Below are 21,131 nucleotides of genomic sequence, written 5' to 3'. Positions count from 1 at the left end.
ATTCCTGCTTCTAACTGTGAGTACTCACCTTTTTGGTTTCAATTCCTGATCGAGTGTGTATTTATAGGACGCGGGTTAGATTGTGTCTTTCCCTTACTCCCCATCTGTGAGAGTCCTTAGACTAAAAGCGTGATTATCCTGCCTACTCGTGTTTCATCCGCGTTTGGGTTTACCATTCACGCTACAAAGGGCTAACCGCTAAAGCTACGTCTTCTGGTCATCTCAGGTTAGTTCTTGACAACCAAGCTCTAAGCAGACGTTTTATGTTGATAGGTGATTGTGATATTTAGGTTGAGTAGGCTTGTTAAGAAACTAGAACAACAACCTGATTTTTATAGTGCCTATTTTACAGAAAATGGCATAAAAGCACTTTGCAACAAGCAAACTAACAAACAAATAAATAGATAAGGAATATGGTTATTAAACAATATTCATGCCCTAGAATTTTAATTAGATACATGTTTTTGGATTGGATGTTTTATTGGACTGTTACAGTAACTACAATATTGTGAAACTGATTCTAAACTCTGACAGCAGCAACTTAATCTGACAGTGCCTCAGGAGGAAGTGGGTTCAGCAACAACAAGAGAAAGAAACTTCCCAGTATCAACATGAACAGCCTTGTTCTTAAAAGTTTTACTCAAGTTTTGCCACTTCACTTGCCTAAACTGAATACCATTATGACACTTGGCTTAAGGGCATTACAGACATAAAAATACAAAATACAACAACTAATTTTGCAATAAATGAAAATAAAATAAGATCCATATCCAAAGGTATTAGTTGAATTGATGTGAAGATTATTTTCAGGAATGATAGAACCAACCAATAATTCAGGAGGCACAACTTGCTGTAATGTAAGTCGGACAGAATGCCAGCCTAATGTCTTGAATGTCGTAGCCATATGCATCACCCAGCAACGTAGTGCTCCCCCATCAAATGATTTTGACATGTTTTAAGTCAAATTATTTTATGAATCATAGACCCTAGTGCTATCCAAAGAACATTGAGTACAAGTGGGAAAGAAGTGGAAATGTAGTAACAAATGAGCAATAAAGCAGTAGAATGAGCAATAAGTATTCTCTAAAATACTTAAAACCCTCTAAAAATAATCTTTGGACCACAGAAAAAGCACAGGTTGCTTATCTTACTTTTTTACATGTCCTTTACTACAGGTTAGAGTAATCTAATGGAATATGTTATAAATTACATTAAAGGCTGTGATTTAAACAGGATAGTAAAAAACTAATAAATACTTTACAGTCAGTTTTAAGCGGGATTAGGGGCAGTGGTAAAGTGCTCGCCCTATCATCCGGAGATTGTGAGTTCGATTCCCGAGTGATGCTGTAACCTCTCAAGGAAGTCTAGGGAGAGCTGATTGGCTGAGCTCTCTCAGACTGGAGGGATGAGAGGTACTTAGTGCTCCCACATTAATCACGGCTCTACAGCCAATCAGGTGTAAGCTCATGCAAGCGGAAGGAGCGGATAGCGCTGTCCTTCGAGTGTGTTACACCTCCCCCAACAGTGCGTGAGCGAGCAGTTTGAAAAGATGCGGTCGGCTGGCGTAAAAAACATGTGATAGTCTTCGGCCCTTCTGACCTGAGTGGTGATAGTAGTAGCCTTAATGTTGGAGCGCCCTAGTGATGGGGAGGAATTTGACATGACTAAATTAGGGGGGAAATCTGAGAAAAATTTAAAATGAATAAAAAAAAATAATAAATAATAAAATGTATTTTGGTATAATACATGCTTATAAATGTAATTTGTAATGTGTTCTGTTAGATTACCGTAAACCAGGAAGATGATTTGTGGAAAGATAAAGTAGTGTAATGATATTATATTGCACTTATTTGGTCATTGGTGCCACACAGCTGCAGGGTTCCTGGTTCAATCCTGAGCTGTGCAGAGTTTCACAATTTCTCCCTGTCTCCTTGTGGGTTTCCTTGAGGTTCTAAGGTTTTTCTCCCACCTACCACAAACATGCACTTTGGTAATTTGCCCCACAATATGAATATGTGTGTATGGTGTGCTACAATTAACCGGTGTTCCTTTTAAGCGTTTGTCATACTCAGCATTCCTAGGATTCACCACAACCCTAACACCCTAGGATATGTACAAAGAATAGCATTTTCCCAGAATTACTACTTATGATAAATTCATCAGCTCATTAGCAACGCCTCCATAATCTATACATAAAACTTTTAAAAAGTGTTTGCAGTGCTCTTTCTGTTCCTGTTCATTTCGCACACATTTAATTTCCCACTTATTTCAAAGTTTATTCCACATTAAAGAACAACCATTCTGGACAAAGTTCTGACATTACCATTTATGCCAGACGTTTTCAACATTATAACCTTTTTTTTTTTAACCCCACCTTCTAAATGAAAAAAATGTATACATCTTGCCTGCTACACTAAGCGTACTTTTGCTCTGTTTCTTTTATAGTTCCTTCCAAGTCATATAAAGGCAATGATCCACACAGACAATACTATGTCCCTGACAGAGACCAGACATCCATGCATGTCCTATTGTCGTGAGAGGACAGTTTTTGAGGGGCAAGCATGAGCTACTCCACTTTCCCACATGAAAGTGGATTTCTCTGGCACAGACCCACTCATGAAATCAAATAAAAGCAGAAAACCGTAAGTGTTTTTCCATATTGCTCTAGAGACAGTGTTCAAGCCGCAATGTGTATGGGCACCCTGATATTCCTGAATTCAAGAGGTGAAAAGCAGCTGCCATACGCACAAGTGTGGCACGATATAAACATGACAGGCTGTGATTTGACATCCAAAGGCTAATGCTGGTAATCTCCAGAGCGATTCTTAGAAGGCGCCAGAGGAAAAGCGCCTCCCATTTCAATCCTGACACCTGCTGTGCACAGTGGATTTCATAAATATGCCCTAAATTTGTTTTGCATTTAAATAGCAATTTATGTCATAGATTGAGTCTAATCTGGCATGATGTAATTAAGCAATATCACATAAGTGTGAGTGCTGTTGTAATAAATATCAACACGGTTGTGATTCGGTCATAGGCATAAGGGTGTAGCTGTCAATCGACAGTTGATGTTATTAACAGTAGGTTTAAATTCTTATCTGTAATATGTAGCCAGAAGGTAAGGAGAAGAAAACATGGAGGTGGTGGACAGTCCCGAAAAACTTAGGATATTTACTTTATATTTGCACTTATTCCACTTTAAAATACCAACTTATGGGGTCCAGCGTTCAATCCCAAATAAGTTTAAATGGAAAGCTACTGCGTTATGGTACACATTTCTTTGGGGGATTTGGGATTCATCCTTGTGTTAAAAGCTTGTTGGCTTTCTAGCTCGCCTTAGGTGAGTATTGTTTTTAAAATGAAATAATGTTATTAGACTTTGTGTTTTCTTGCTAAAATGTATCCGTGTTTGGATGCACCGTACCGACCTACTTTTCCCCATGCTGTGACCAACAGTTACAAAAGTAATTAATAATTACTAATCATCAATAATTAATGAACACTTTGGACGTTGAGTGATACATGACCGTTTGTGAAAGGCCTCTTGTCCAATCACAGTATTCAGTTGGAACTAACTGCTGTATAATGGATTTCAAACTGCAATAACAACCTTTAACAAAATATAGGACAAGGTGTGGAGGTTCAGCACTTCAAATAAGTTTCAAATGATGGATTGTTAAGATTATTGAGTCTAGTGTTGCTTTCTTATCACTAAAGTCTTAGGTTTTGTGTGTTTTGAAGTCCATTTTTAGCTCTGACACAGTTCATGTTTCAGCTTTGTAGTTATTCTGCTGTTTCAGTGAATTCTTTGCGATGTAACTCCCATTCTGGGATACACTGAAATGATTCCAGGAGCCAGTATGCTGCATGTATATCCGCTCATGTTTATCCCTTATCCATTACAATTCCATTATTCTCTGAGTTTAACACACACCAGTCACTGGATCAGCACTTTTTGAGAAGCCAGGGTAAATAGTGAAGATAAGACTCCAGTCAGGCCGTCACCATAACAAATTCGAACGGCTGTGATAAAGCTGCAAGAAAGCGTTAGCCGCGGTTGCAAAATGTTAAGGAGGGATTCCAAAAAAAAAATCAACCTTATGGGTCATCTCCTCATGAGGACCCATATCACCAGTGCACAGCCCTGCAGCAGCAGTCCTTGTGGAAGTGTTTGCACTAATTGTTTGTGCTAGGGTAGGCTCTCCAGTAGATAATGTTTTATTAATACCCTATATTGAGGAAAATAAATCACCTTGTAAGAAAAGACAATAAAGAAGTACACTGCCATCTTCACAGTAAAATAGTTTACCTCTTATACACGTATGTTGGATTCTGTTGGATTCCATTCTTTCTTTTAATTAAAATATTTTTATGCTGATCTTTATTTATATATTTATTTGCACATTCAATTTGAGACAATGACAACTCTGATGTGACATAAGTGGGAACAAAAAAAGTTGGCAGCCACAATCCAGACAGCAGCACAATGGAACGAGTCAAGTGAACAATTAAGCTGCGCCAGACTTGAGTGGTTTGTGTGCACATGGGAAATTCTTTAGCACACAGCAAATAAACAGCATTGATTTGGAAAAGGGGCAGAATGTGCCCCTTATTTTGAGATCAAGGAAAGGACAGCAGGGTTTTGCCTATGTCATATAGGGCTGTAATGACTAGGCTACTGGATTTACAGACTTCAAAAATCCATTACTGCACTTTTTTTTTTATTACTGGCAAGCTTACCTCATGGGACACCCCTGAATTCCAAGCCAGCAACCTCAGGAATTGGTCAGCGGTGTGCTCCATATCATGCTTTTTTTTTTCTTTTTACTTCGCTTGACAGATGGAATTACTTTAAATAAAAAACTCTAAGTTATGCGTTCTAATCACCTCTGGCGAAGGATTGATTGTGGTGTAATATTTCTCTCCATGTCCATGCCCTGTATTTTCTTTGTAGAAGTAGAGAGGTCCTTGTAAAATAACACTTTTCATAAGTTCTCCAATGCTAATAAGTATGCAGTGTTGCAAATTGGCCACTTTAACAGAGGCTCTGGTGGGACATTAGCGGTAACTGTGAGAATGAGCAAAGTACTTTCTCAGCTTGCTTCTTGTTTACTTTGGCTAAAGTGCTGGTCCGGGAGAAGTTCGGAATGGAACAATTTACCTGCACTACGATGTTTTGTGAAGAGGACATCTAAATTCATTCGCCCTCTTCTCTCTTTTCCTTCATTAGGAATTTTCCAGTATTTTGGTTCAGGGAGTAACATACAGTGGTGGCTAAAAGCATTAAGACAACATGTGCCATGTGTTATAGTTTTCCCTGTGCACAAAATAGGTGATGTCACAAATTAGTTCGAGCCTATCTGGCTAAGGAGTTGTGCTAATAAGAATCAGCTGGTTTAGTTAATGGAGGGAACAAATATGTGGCAGGACTTTAACTTTCTGAAACCTGGGTATCCACCTCCGCACGAAAATGCCTAAAACTAAGGGGATTCTCAAGTGGATTGCGAACTTCTGTGGCAAATTTTTGTATATGATCAGGAAGAATCATATGCAGACATTTATGCCCAGCTGGCTTTATGCCCAGCTGGAATTAATGGACCTAATATTATTTGTTGTATGGCAAATGAATTGCATAAAATAAATTATTCATATTATCTTAATTGTAATTAAAAAAAAAAAACTTGTGTCATTAAAACAATAAATTTCACTTTTGTTTCAAAACTTTTGACCACCACTGTATGCTATGGTATGTACAGTAACAACACAATTACTATATTCATCACCTGTCTGTAGTAGCTCCATGTCCAGACTGTGCTTTTTGTTTTATACATCTACATCCACACTTTCTCTATGCAGCAAAGGAAGAATATCAGCAATAGGTGGCCTTCTGCGGCTAAATGCATATATGCAATATGTTGTTTGAAGAAAATGGTGATTGGAGTTAACGTCTCAAATCAATAAATGTATAAATCAATCTGTTGTGTATACTGAAAATCATCATTCACTTTCAGTTACTGCGTATTTGTGGTCAGGGAACAATTTAGAAATGCCAAATTTCCATGTTTTTGAACAATAGGGGGGAACTTGAGAGCAAGGATGAAACCCATGGTGACACAAGGAAAACATGCAGCACAGTCCAGTAGTAACCGAAGCTGAGCATTAACTTGGGAACCCTAGAGCTGTGACATGGCAATGCAGACCGCTGTCCCACCATGTCACTCTTAGATATTCAAATATTTACTATTATTAAATACACACAACCAGGAAATTGACCATTTTTATTAACTGATTCACATTAATCACACTGTTAACGTCCCTGAAAATATGATTTTACTGAAAATCAAACTGATGTCATATTTTATTTTTTGTATGGTACATACTGTAATAATGTTAAATGTACCCTTGATGTACAAACAGTGTCGGAAGACTTATCCCGTGGTCTTGGAAAACTTTTCCACAAGGGTCAAACTGTCAAATTATTATCTGCCTCAAACAAAGAAAATAACTAAGAAGACATCTGAAATGACTGCAATTGAATTAAAAATGTCCAAATCATTACCTAAATCTTGGTAAGGTTGCATTGTAAAAAATAAATGTAATTTACACACTCAATAATGCACATTTAAAGAATGCACAGAATTGGGACTAAAAGAATAAATAAGGAGTAGAAAAAGGTCATGTGGCCTAATGAGTCTAGTGTGATCCTATTCCAGAACCATGGGTGCATCAAGGTATGAAGGGAAGAACATAAAGCAAAGCACCCTTTATACATCAGAAACATTATGAAGTTAGCTGATGACCTGAATGTACTGAATGATAAGGCAATCACATCTATGGATTTTATCTTTCCTTGATGGCATGCGCATATTCCATGATGACAATGGCAAAGATTCAACAGGCTGACTTAAAGAGTCAGGGAATCAGGCTAATTGTAAAAGAGTGGTTTTGGAAGGATGAGGAATCATTTTCACATTTGAATTCGCCACCGCAGAGTACTGACCTTAACCTCAGTAAAAGTCTTTGGGGTTTGCTAAAGAATATTTTATGGAGTGGTTTGACTCTCATGTCATCAATATAAAATTTCAAGCAAAACTGAAATCTCTGGGTAGAAATAAATGTTGTGTTTAAGTTCGTATTCATTTGTCATGGGGGATGTATTTATTTAAAGAGACTTTCTGAGCAGCCATTTCTGACCCTTCCTAATGTTATAGACATATAAAAAAAAAGGTTTTGAGACAGACACTAGGTGAAAGATCCAGAAATTATACCTTGCTTTAATACCAACTAGGGGACACACTATTAAATCTAACTGCTTTTAATCAAAAAACATTCATATAATTTAGAAAATAAGTAAATCAGAGCATTCCTTGTCATGGCTACCTTAACTACTGTACTGTACATGACTCATTAGAAGTATAAAATGTTTGAGTATATATAATCCAGTGTAAATAGTGTGTATCATGTAGTCTAATTCAGTACACGCATGGGGAAGACTACTGACTTGACAGATGACCAGAAGACAGTCATAGACATCCTCCACTAGTAGGGTAAACCACAGAAGGTGCTGTATTAAAGCATATTTATGCAAAGTTAACTGGAAGAGGAAAATGTGGTAGGAAACGTTGCACCAGCAACAGGATGACTGCAGCCTTAAAAAATATTTCAAATAAAGATAATTCAGGAACTTGGAGGAGCTTCGCAAGAAGTAGATTGAGACTGGAGTGTATTAAGAGCTACAGTACCATGCACAGACGTCTTTCAGGAAATGTGCTACAACTGTTGCATTCCTAGTATCAAGCTATTCCTTAACCAAAGAATTGTAATGAACATCTTACCTGGGCTAAGGAGAAAAAAGAACTGGAATGTTTAGTGGTCCAAAATCTTCTTTCAGATGAAAGTAAATTTTGCAATGCATTTGGAAATTAAGGTCCCAGAGTCTGGAGGAAAGTGGAGTGGCACAAAATTCAAGTTGTTTGAGGTCCAGTGTGACGTTTCCACAGTGGGAAATGATTTTGGGTGGCATGTAAATCTGCTGGTTTCATTCTATATACTGTGTTTAATCAAGTCCACAGTAAACATAACCACTTCCCAGGAGATCTTAAAGCACTTCATGCTTTTGGCTGCTCCCAAGCTTTATGGAGATGCAGATTTCTGTTTCCAGCTGGACTAAGAACTTGCCCACAGTGCCAAAACTATCACTTACTAGTTGGTTGACCATGACGTTACTCTGCGTGATTGGCCATCCAACTTGCGTGACCTGAACCTCATAGAGAATCTATGGAGTATTTTCAAGAAGAAGATGTGAAACACTTGAACTAACAATACACAAGCTAAAGGTTGCTATGAAAGCAACCTGGTCTTAAATAATACCTCAGCAGTGCCACAGGCTAATTGCCTCCTTCCCAGGCCACACTTATGCAGTAATTTGTGCTAAAGGAGCCCTAACCAAGGATTGAATGCATGAATTAACATACATTTTCAGATTCCTTTGTATTTAGTATAATATTTTAAGACACTGGATTTTTGATTTTCTTGAGCTTTAGGCTTTAATCATAATATATATATATATATATATATATATATATATATATTTTTTTTTTTTTTTCTGACAACTTAGTCTTGTTGCGTAAGATGGTATGTTCGTGATGATTATTTGGTTAGTTGGTAAGTTGCTGCTTTCGCACCATTAGATTCCGTAAATCAACCTTGTACTTATAAGAAGCTCTGTGGAAATGTATATACACTTTTATATTATATTATATTATATTATATCATATCATATCATATCATATCATATCATATCATATCATATCATATTATATTATATGCAAACACTTATGTTCTACACTTGAAATGTACTACACTTAAAATCTATACCGTGTTTTTATAAAACTGTTTTAGGAAATACATTACAGAACTTTAGGGACTACAGTACATTCATAAATGACAACCCTAGTATATAAAACATGTTTTTATGAATGAAGCTCAAGGTTATTAAAGGAAGTGCTTTCCATAGCAGACTGTGAAACTGATCTCTGTTATGAAGGCACAGGAGTATGTGCCATCACAGTTCACTGGTCAGCAGTATCAAATGAAACTGAAATACATGAAGGATGTGTTCAGTGTGAGTGTGTATCTTTCACATATAGTATATCTATGTTTGTGTGCATATTGTAGAAACATTAGCAACATGTAATTTTTTAACCACAGAATGTAGCATCATATCATTTTAATTGAATTTAGTTTAAGTAATATATAGTTGTGTTTAACAGGATTTTAGAAGTCCGACATCCTACACATCTGCAATGTGTCACAATAATAGTGGCGACCACAGAAAACCCACAAGCAAGCACAGAGAGGAACAAATGGCATAAAGGCAGTGTTTTTATACCCACACCATGCCATTCATGAAAACCACCTGAAAAGAATTCAGGGAACTTGACATTTTGCTGGCTGCCATGTTTAATATATAGAAAAAAGGAATATGTACATGCTAATGTGGAAACATGGCACTATAAAACTATCACCTTCTAACTGATGCATTTAATAAAAGTATAACCAGTCAGCCGTTCCTGGGATTTTAAAATAAATATTCTATATATGTTGACCACATGTTCAAAATGCCTTGAAGCCTATCTCACAGAGTTGCTTATATGTTCTATACTCAGGATATTATTCTTATAAAACCACAAAGAGACCCACTTGCTTGAATGATAAATTTTTTGCTTTGGATTAAAAGTGGTGCGGCTTTGGTAACATGCCATTTTATGTCAAATTCTTGAACATATTCTTAGATCCCATGATTTGAGTCTGATATTTAAAACAGCTGAGGGAGAATCCTACATTGTGCCTGGACTCAGATTTAGCATGTATCATCCATTTGAAACGTCTCATGTGAGTGCAGACTCTGGCCACAACTGCTCAAAACACAAACCAAACTGAACTGAACCAAAACCAACATGGCTGTCGTGCTTGATGGATGTCATCACAGCAGGAAAAGTGTTTTGATACCTGACCCCAACTGGCAAAAATGCATATGAGAGCATTACGTCAGGGCTGACTTGGGGTTCAATGTTTCGTATCTAGAAAGAACGGAGGGGTGGCAGCAGCTGAACCATAACATGTAATATGTTGACCTTTGAAACGTAATAGAATAACAACATTTCTAATATGTTTAAAGCCAAAGCACTTAGTATCCATCATTTCATAAAAAAAGCAGCAGAGATTAATACATTTGCAATAACACAGATGCAGCCATATTAATATTCAACCATTATTAAGAGCAAATGTGTATTTCTAATATAATAATGCTCAGTTGATGGATAATTATATTTATGAGAAAAATACACAACAACCTTAAGTTAACCTTAAGTCAACAAGTTTACTATCATTGTATCAAGTCTTTAATTTACAAAACAGTAAGATGACATAGCACTGTCGTCTTGCACCTTCAGGGTCCAGGGTTCGATTCCCAGCCAGGCTGGATTCCCGTCTCTGTGTGCATGGAGTTTGCATGTTCTCCCCGTGCTTGGTGGGTTTCCTCCGGGTACTCCGGTTTCCTCCCACAGTCCAAACATATGCAGGTTAGGCTATTTGGCATTCCCAAAATGCCCGTAGTGTGTGAATGAGTGTGTGAGTGTATGTGTGTATGCGCCCTGCAATGGATTGGCACCCTGTCCAGGGTGTACCCTGCCTCGTGCACTAAGTCTCCTGGGATAGGCTCCAGGTCCCCGCAACCCTGAATACAGGATTAAGCGGTATAGAAGATGAGTGAGTAAGTGAGAGTGAGTAAGAAGACATGGATTTACATTTGCACCTTTGAGAATTAGAGATGCTGCATCAATCTATACCTCATGCTTTAGGCTACACAAGTATTATCAGGCTACACATGTGAGATTTTCCCTATATTTTGGCCTCAGCTCCACTCTAGCACTCCGATATGGCTGATGCAAGTAGTGATAATGCCTAATAGATATAAAATTACATATTTGCTGACTGGAGTGTCCTTAAAGCATTAGTTACTGTAATGTGCTGAACAGCAGAAGCAGTCCCCGCCACGTGCCAGTGCGAGTGAACACACACACACAATTCTGAGCAAGGGATTCTTGAGTATAACTATATACCTTATAATTCTAGGGTCACAGCCAGGAATTAATTTTTCAAGGGATGAGAAAATTGTGATCCTAACATTGTGTGATCTGTGCAATTACACAATGTCTGCCAAATGCCTAAATGTACACCGTGAAGGACAAAACACTCTTCTTACAGACAGCAGCAGTAACAGTGATGGCATGAAATCATTTAAGCACACCCTGCCAAACAACCAGTCTTGTCATATTAATAATGTTTCTGTATGATATCATTATGATAGTGGCACTGAAAATGAGTAACATAGCATGCTTATTTTTTGTTTTTCTCCTACCACAGTAGACCTTTAGAAATGTATCACCTGGCAGCTTAGAGTGTAGGGGGCTAGTAACTTTTAAACTGAAACAGAATAAATATGTGATTCTGATTTGGTTAATCCTGTTTTTCACCATAGCAACTGGCAGTCAGTAAAATGTGTTTAACCAAAGTAAGCAGTAGTTTGACATTGTTTGGTGGATTTGTTCACTTTTTATTATTCATTATACGTTTACTGGCCATTTCATTAGGTACACCTTGCTAATACCACCACATCCCTAAGGTGCTCTATTAGTTTGAGAGCACCTTTGGGATGTAATGGTGTTAGTAATGGAGCGGCTGGTGAGTGCTTAAGTATATATTGACTGAGGTCATAAAGGGATGGACTTGGTCAGCAACAGTAGGCTGTGGTATTTAAACGATGCTTAACCAAAATGTGCCAAGGAAATATCCCCCACACCATTCCACCACAACCAGTAGCCTCAATTGTTCATAACAAAAAATTAAATGAATCCATGCTTTCATGCTGTTTACACCAAATTCTGACCCTACAATTTAAATGTCACAGCAGAAACATCAGGAGTCAGGAAACATTAGTACAATTTTCTTTTATTTTACTGCTGCTGTAGAACATTTGCCTTAAGGTTCGACCTGAGCTTTCAGAGATGTGCTACGGTATACTATACCTTGGTTGGAACAAGATGTCATTTAAGTTGCCATTTTATAAGCTTGAACCAGTCTGGCCATTCTCTCCTGAACTCTTAGCAAGGCAATATTTTTTAAATTAGTCTCTGTAAACCTTAGAGATGGATATGTGTATAGAGATAACACCAGAAGATCAGCATATTTTGGAAATAGTCAGACCAGCCTGTCTGTTCACTTAAATCACCTGTTCCCTTGTTTTGATCCCTGGTTCAGCAACTTGGACAAAGATGGTCAATGTCTAAATGCCTAAATGCATTGTACTGTATGTGCATGTATTAAGCTACAGTATACTGTATGCAAATGAGCTTTTGTTTTAGAACTGTTGTAACATATTTTTTAGGGCATGTCTCAAGCAGTTGTCTATTATGCCCCTAAACGGCTATATTTTAGCAAAGGTGATTTAAGGTAAGTCACAGGCTCAAAAACAGCCATGTGGTGTTATGGAAGAACGAAATCCCATACAAATAGTTCAACATTCTAACATCAAAGGAAAGAGAAGTTATTTCAAAATGAATCATTCTCTTAAGTTCAATATGCTGGCACTCGGTCAAAAAAAAAAGATCACATAGATCACAGGGACCTTTAAATCTTTTAGACTTCTTATTTTGGGTTGTCTTATTAGAAGGGCCCCATATTAGAAGTATGAAGAATATAATAGCTCAGTATCCAGATTTTCCCACAGATGTGCCCTATGAGGTTAGGGGTCTTCCTTTGGTGAAGACCCAGAACACAGCACTCACCTTGTGGACATGGCCAGACTGAGAGAGAATGACCTCTTGTGGGAATGAGCAATGCAGGAAACTCCTTTCGGAGTAAAAATGGTGGGGGCTAGAATGAAATAACGTGTTTTCTCTGCTTGAAAACAGTGGGGTCTTTTTTTACGGATCACATAGTGGTCATGGTGATGTGGTTGAAGAAGCTATTGAGTCATAGATGTGGGGCCACACAGACAGAGATACAAAGCTAATGGTATACAACTATGTGTGTTATATTCTAATACAATTATGACTTTAGCCAGCTTTCCAGATGCTTGCTTAACCTTGTCAGCCAAACCGGGGAGTGATGATGACAGTTATGGGTTACTCTCCACCCCTTTTCCATCGGCACACTTTAACGTTTAACGCTAACCTGACAAAACAATTCACAATGTCACAATTCAAACTGCGGTTTTCTATCTGTTGTAGTTGCCAGTTTTAGAGGCTTGGATTTTAATATTAAAAATGTCTATTAAGAAGGCAGATGATATAATGAATTTCACAATCATACAATATTTTGACTGCAAATTTAAACGGCAACCTTTCAGCAGCACAGTGACATTTAAAACTGTGGAGCCATTCTTTTAGTGAATTGGGGTATAACCACATGTGTTGTGGCTCTATGAACTGCTGCATGTGCCTGGGAGCATCGTCTGTGGTAAGAGGCAGGGGTGAGGTCTCTCCCTCCTACCCTCAGATTCCTGTCTACTATCCAGGGAATGGAGCCAAGAGTCAAACAACAACAGCGACAAACAGCCTCTTTGATTTAAAAGCGTTTCTTTTCCCTATCTCAATCCCTCAACTGTTTTTTTAATACATAAATCATCAGACTGATCTCTCATAATGGAGTGTGTTTTGTCCCACAATCCTTGAAAAGGCAGCAATTTTGCCTGGCCAAAAAATGTCATCATTGTCAAATGGGTCAAATTGGGCCTGCATCAAGCAATTTTTTTGTATATACTGTATGCATATAGGAATTGAAATGCAATTCACCCATCAATTCAGTTCAATTCAATTCTATTTATATAGCGCTTTTAACAACTGACATTGTCGCAAAACGGTCAAAAGAATTATTTAAGTTTGTATGAAATGTGAATGTGTCTGAAACATCATGCATAGTAGACACTGTACAAGCTACTGGAGGCAGTGTTATGTTTTGGGGTTGATTCAATTACTCAGTTCTAGGCTCAGCAACGTCATGTGGCAATAAAATTAGGTCAGCTGACTACCTGGATGTACTGAATGACCAGGTTATTACATTTATGAAGTTTTTCTTCCCTGATGGAACAGGAATTTTCTAAGGCTAAAATTGAAAAAGGTCAGTTCTGAGAGTTTGAGAATGAGCCTATTTTAGTGTTTTTCTTGAGTGTACAGTATTTTATAAATGGAGTGCTTACTTTTTACTTTTCACATATATTTTACTGAAGTTACAAAACATGCATATTGTTTCTCATTTGCAAAGCTTGTTCAGGAGATAAGACTGATGATGTTCTGGAAATGAAACATTATTTTAAATGGCACCTCCATAATACTAGAAGCATTTTCAATGCATATAACACATTTGCAATGAAAATGGTTTGCCACTCCAATGCACTTTATAATCCACCAATTCACTGCAATGTTTATTTAATCACAACCTCCTATACTATAGTTGACACCTATCCCATTCTCTATCTCATCACTTTTTCATTAACATGTTTGTATGCATATATAGCCTTTTTCTTGTGCTCTACTACTGCTGGATGGCATCTAATTGCCACCAGTTGCCTCCTGTCTTTAGCTAAATGTCTATATTGCTTTATCAGGCAGCCAGTAATTCTTGTACAACCCTTACCGGGAGAAAACACAAACAGCACGCTTATGTCCGCATGCTTCTTATTAATTACCTGCTTAATTGTTTTGAACAGGCTGAAGAATTGCAAAAGTTAGATTGACAAGGTTAGGCAGCTGAGCTGCAGATTTTTTTTAGACAACACTGCAATGCATATAATTCATACTTGAAATGATCTTCTTCTTAAGTTTCAGTTTGCATGTTAAACATTCAGTAGTTTCAAAATAAACCATGGACAGTGGCTGTCTTTTGGGTACTTTCTAAACTTTCACTGTTTTGTGTATAAGAGGAGAAAATGAACTAAGACAAACGATGGCAACAAAGGTTGGCTAGAATTAAGACAATACTTTAAAAAATTAGTAATATGAGAAATCTTGTGTTGCCAGTAGACATTCCTGACTATCAAAACCAACACCCACTTTCAGGAAAAACCACATAAACAGTGGGAAATTCTATTATACTATGTCCCCAGCATATCTGACCTGCCAAGGTTTTTTTGAAGCGTTACTGAGCGAGAGCGAGAGTTGGTCAGAGAAAGAAAGATGGTCAAAGAAAGTAATAGTGACATTTCAGTAGGGCAGTTTTTTAAAGCTCCTATTAAACAACAGGCAATTATTTGGAACGCTGACCACAGTGATTGTGAAAAATGAGATAAACAAACAGAAACCAAAAAAAAAAAAAGACAGTGTAAATCCTAAAAACAAATACGGCCAGATTTTGACACGTTATTCTTTGAAGCTTATATAAATTGATGACAAAGAAAGACACGTTGCTGGAACAGTAATAGAGTTTGAAGCAAATTGTGTGCTCTTGCAGTAAAGAAAAGCACAAAGCACTAAATGACACTGATGCCCTTGGTGGTGTGCACCTTGCATATCTCTCTCGTACTCTCTCTCTCTCTCTCTCACACACACACACACACACACACGCACACTAACACACAAAATGCACACAATCCTGATTCATCTCTCTAGGTCTGATTTTCCTTTTTACTTCACCTGAGCAATTTCTGCTCAATCAGCTTTGGTTATAAAAAGATGATCTGATAATCCATACTAGAAAAGCTATGAATCAGCTACAGACTGTGATTCACCCCAGCACTGTTCTATGTACTGTAAGTGAGTCAACCACCAAAAAGACGGGGGAATTAAAGTTTTTGGGCCGGATGTGTGTATGTGTGCACGATATAAAGAGCAGCAAGCCTTGTAAAACATATCTCGCCACTAAATTCCATTGGCAGGGTGTTGGGAAAGTTAGTTTGGTGCTGGCATGGTTCATCTGGTGTGAAATGATTTGTTCTGCATTTAACAGACACCTGGCAAAAAAATACAAATTATGCACAAAAATTTAGCACAGAGACTACCAAATCATCTTTTAGATTTTTATCCATGCTCGTACATTAAGACCTAGTTCTGACCAAACAGATTAATGTATAACAGACCATGCACCAGAGATTTATACATATTTATCTTTATATTCTACTCCAGACAGACTAATCAAGCCATAACTGATAATTTTAAACTCATTTCACATTTTTATAACATAATAAAGTATACCTTCCTTTTAACCAGTTGTTATTTAAACACAAGATACGGGAACCCTTGTCATCTCTTATTATGCATCTTCCTATCAGATGTAGTTAAAATTCCTTAACTTATTTCTAGGAATGTGTGTTTCCATCTACTGGTGGAAATGAGCAGCTAGCACTGAGCGAGTCATTTGTTTTCAGAGGCAGTCTGTGGTGACTTCAGCTTTCCAGCAACGAACCCACAGAATGGACCTTGCACTGTGCAAATCTATACATTCATATTATATACCGCTTACCCTGTGCAGGGTCGCGGGCGGCCTGGAGCATATCCCTAGAGACTTGAGGTGGAGTACACCCTAGACAGGGTGCTAAATCATTCGCATACAACCGTGGTAGGACTTCTGGTCAACATACACATTCACACGGTGTGGGCAATTTGGGAATGCTTATTAACGTAATCTTTGGACTGTAGGAGAAAACCAGAGTACGCGGAGGAAACCCACCGATCATGGGGAGAACATGCAAACTCCATGCACACAGACCCAATGCAGGAATTGAACCCGGACCCTGGAGATATGAGGCCACAGTGCTGACCTCAGAGCTCGATCTGTCATTTGAGGAAGGGTTAGACAAGAATGTGTGATGATAACAGACTCTAATACACACAAACACACACACACACACAAGCTCTTTACAAAACTTTAAGATAGGCTCCTGAAAGGTATTTATAGAAGATCTTCAGAGCATCCACCTGTCTTTCAACGCACACTTGTCCGATCTTATAAAAGTGCAATTTCGTACAGCATCCCTCACACCGGTGCATGCGTCCCTCACACACTCCAAATCTTTTCTAATCTTATCTAAATGCTAGTCAGCTGTTTTGTTTGTAGAGGATGTTCAGCACAGGAAGCCCTGCCGAGTTAAATGTCAATCAGCGCCCCACGTGGCACATTAACGCGCCTCATTTGCCAAAAGCTTCGAGAATATTTAATAGCTGTGTCGAAGCACCACGCAGATCCAATTTCCAACTCGGTGATCTTAACTGGAAGTTTCTGAATCAGCAGTGCGCACTAGTGAGCCGTGCGCTCTCATAGAGTTACTACATACTGGAGCAGCTGATTAGAAAATAAAAAAAACATTATGTGTGAAATCTCCAAACTCTGCCACTTACAGTGTATCGTGCATTGCTCACCTTAAATCACTGACTTGTATAGAGGAGTGTGATAGTGTTAGTGAACAATGAGCATTACCTTGTGGGCAGTTGCATTCAGGTGAGACTTGGCGTGCAGTCCTTATGCGTGCAAAATGTTCATAGGAGCGCTAAACAAACCAAAACCGACAATTGTAACTAAGCGGATAATTCATTATTATTATTATTATTATTATTATTATATATAATATGAAAATGGTATGTGATCTGCACGTTACCTGTGACAGGACCTCGTCCACTCTCTCCTGTACCATTGAGTTAAACTCGTCCATGGAAACCTCTGCAAACGGGTGTAAAACGCGCTCGCCGTTGCTGCCCTCCAAATCCAGCATTCTGTTCTTTAGGTCACTGGTTTGAATCCCCAGGATGATGCAGAAGGCGACCGACGCGACGGAGAACACGAAGGGGATGGCAGCGGTGACGGTCCTGAGGTGATGCCGCTGCACGCCGCAGCCCGAGTCGCTCTCCATTTTCGCAGCGCACTTGGGCTGATTTGTGGCTCCTGAAGCCTTCATGACTCTCTCTGGTTCTATATATCAACAATCACCATGCGAAAACAGAAGCCGAATGATTGAAATTAATAAAAAATAAATTATTATTAAAAAAAAAAAAAACGGGCTGAAACTGGTATTTCGACGCGTCCCGTGCTGAACTGAACTGTTCGTGTCCGCGCGCAGCTTATGTCTAGCGCGCGCTCATTCAAACCCAACCTGATAACCGGATACACTGCGACTGATTCGCGGAGGCTTCTGGGAACTAGTTGATGTACTGGACAGAATAAGCCTGAATAAGACGGCGTGGCCAGACGTGACGGATCCCTTACTTGGACAGGCGGCGTGGCCAAAGCGTTGAAGCGCACGAGTGAGAAGAGCGCAATGCATTCCACACGGTCCGCTCACAATACACGGCACTGCGCGCCTCTGAATGAACACGATCATCATCGTCATCACTTTATTACGTATTACTTTCTGCATCCTATTTCTCAAAGGTCTCTGATCAGTAGTGATTGCTGCTATATCATTTATTTCTGCCAAGGTGTCTAATCCATCCATATAAGGAACCCATAGTCCAACTTTTCGTGATCATTGTATTTATTCCATAAATACTGTTTTTTTTAGAATGTACAGTCATAACTATATAACTGTCCCATTCAAACCTGGTTGCCAAAGGGTCTCTTTAATCTAAAGAAGGAATTCAAACGCTTGATTGTATTTTAGTATTAAATTCATGAATGAGATCCTCGCTTGAAATAATAATAGGCAGATAGTAGTAATGAGGCTTGTGATAGGCACGATTTATCTACAATCAAATAACAGCGAAAATAGGAATATAAATTAGGCGGGGTGGCTTAGTGGTTAGCACTGTCACCTTGCACCTCCAGGTTCCAGGTTCGATTCCCACCTCGTAGTCTGTATGCATGGAGTTTGCATGTTCTCCCCGTGCTTTGTGGGTTTCCTTCTAGTTCTCTGGTTTCCTCCCACAGTACGAAAACATGCAGATTAGGATAATTGGCATTCCCAAAATTCCTGTAGGGATTGAATGAGCATGTGAGTGTAAGTGTGTGTACCAGCGATGGATTGGCGCCCTGTCCAGGGTGTATCGCGCCTTGTCCTCTACTTGGATAAGATTCCAGGCCCCCCATGACCCTGTATACAGGATAAAGCAGTATAGACGATAAGTGAGTGAAAAGATTTTTTTAAAGCAACAATATAAACAAATGTCACACAATGTAGTTAATAATACAAATGTACTCTTTATTTTCTATTGTTTTTCCAAATTGCAACCCAACCAACTGCTTATCACCACTTACTCTATCAGACAGTTTATATATGCAAATGCAATTGGGGACTGAAAGTAAACTGAAGATTACTAGTGAAATCTGAAGAGCAGGGGGTGGCGGATGGGGGGTGTCAAATGTACCAAGGAATGAAGCAGTCTTATCTTCTGTAATATGATAACACTCAAAATCTTAATCTGCACCACATTAATTTAATTTTTTACAACCATTTGTAGGACCTTCTGTCTGCATGATCATTGGACTGTGGGTGAAAACTGAAGTACCCGGAGGAAACCCACCAAGCCCGGGGAGATCGTGCAAACTCCAAGGTATCTAAGCGCGCATGAAAAACCTTTCATTCCACATCAGCAGGTTAAACTAATATACATTAGAAAAAATCAAAGAAGATACCAAAATTTTCCATGCTGAAACATATACGAAATTGCCTTATCGTATAAACTAGTAGCCTATCAGATCCACTGCACTGTCGTTTCCTGGTCCATCGTTGGACTGTGGAACAAAAAATGAAAATGAACAGCAAGTAGTAAAGCAACTCGCATTTTTATCACGTGATGTGTGAAAGTGGCGGTTAACTGCTGTGAAGTTCAATGTGCTTGCCGCAGTTTTTTGTAGTAACCTTATACAGCGGGCTTCAAGGAGAAGCTTGTGGTTGGAACCCATGTGGAGATGCCTGACATGCATTCACTGCCTTCCTGCTGCCAGACATGTGGCCTGGACTGACCTCTATATTGGTCCCACACTCAGTTTGAGTTTCACCACAGAAACTCACGATATGGCAAAAAAAGGATGTGTGAAGATATTTTGGAGATACACAAAAATGTATTCCATTATTTACCTTTCGGTGGTTTGATATCAAGTTGATAGTCACCATATGAAGGCAAAATAGCAGTGCCATATTTTTAAAGACCTATAAACAAGTTTCTTTTGTAATTCAGTGTTTACTAGAAAATGGTATAATGTTATTAGTAGTAATCTTGAAATCCGACTAGCTAACCACTGTGTCTAAACTCTTTACAGTTGTTGTACATCTTGTTTTTTTTATGAATCATCCAATTGGTTAGGTCTTGTACAAGCATTGAACAAGTGTGTGACAGTTGAAAAGTGTATGATTACATCATTTTGTTGGTAACAACAACCTTAAATCCTACCCAGCCATAGGCTAAAACAGTGTGTTTAACCAAATATGATCTCAAAGTCTGCCATGTGGATGGGCTGGGGTTGCATCCCAACCACTGTCCCACACCAAGCCACTGGGGTTGCAGGGCACCCTTAGTGCCAGTCCCTAGCACAGATAAAAATGGAAGAGTTGTGTCAGGAAAGGCATCTGGTGTAAAACCTTTGGCGATGTCAAATGTGGGGACAGGATTATTCTCTGTGGGGACCTTTAATGTAAGCAACACAAAGAACAGTAACAAGAACAATAGTAAATATGGTGCATTTGTAAAATAATGATGGAATTGTGTTTTTCATTGTGCTTGACCCCGAAGTCCAGTTTGGTAGAATAATGTGATAACTGTATACCAAACCTAAGCATAAATAAACAAACCACACCTGGGTCCATTTGAAAATGTAGACTTTAATATGGTGCATGTGTACCAAGGAACAGTTCACATCAGGTGTGCAAACTACAGTACCTGTACACAGTACCTGTACTACTTCCCTGTCCTATTCAAACATGGTTGCCAAGGGGTCTTTTGGGTCTAATGAAGGAGCTTAATGATTGCTTGAAGTTTACTATTATATGAATGCATGAAATGATTGCTTGAAATAATAATAGCTAATAGGATTAAAGTAAATTCCACTGAATTGGTTTGCGAATTGCACATTTTTCTACATTGAAGCGACAATATAAACAAATGTCACACACTGTAGTTAATGATACAAGTATTTTCTTTGTTTAT

At 38.5% G+C, this 21,131-nt stretch overlaps 1 protein-coding gene across 1 annotated transcript in view; it reads right to left on the bottom strand.

Moving 5' to 3' along the window:
• The window catches only part of LOC128518716 (collagen alpha-1(XXV) chain), a 172,005-nt gene extending 153,922 nt beyond the window's left edge, over positions 1–18,083 (bottom strand). Inside the window, exons 1-2 of the mRNA XM_053491959.1 lie at positions 17,651–18,083; positions 17,473–17,542 (exon numbers count right to left, since the gene is read on the bottom strand). Coding sequence (XP_053347934.1) covers positions 17,473–17,542; positions 17,651–17,947 — 367 coding nt within the window. The 5' untranslated portion in view covers positions 17,948–18,083. The remainder of the gene's footprint in view (positions 1–17,472; positions 17,543–17,650) is intronic.
• Positions 18,084–21,131: the final 3,048 nt, after the last annotated feature.

This window comes from Clarias gariepinus, chromosome 1, assembly GCF_024256425.1.
Source record: "Clarias gariepinus isolate MV-2021 ecotype Netherlands chromosome 1, CGAR_prim_01v2, whole genome shotgun sequence".
NCBI classification, from domain to species: Eukaryota; Metazoa; Chordata; class Actinopteri; order Siluriformes; family Clariidae; genus Clarias; species Clarias gariepinus.
The sequence above is the reverse complement of the archived record's forward strand: the minus strand, read 5'-3'. Positions and strand labels throughout refer to the sequence as shown.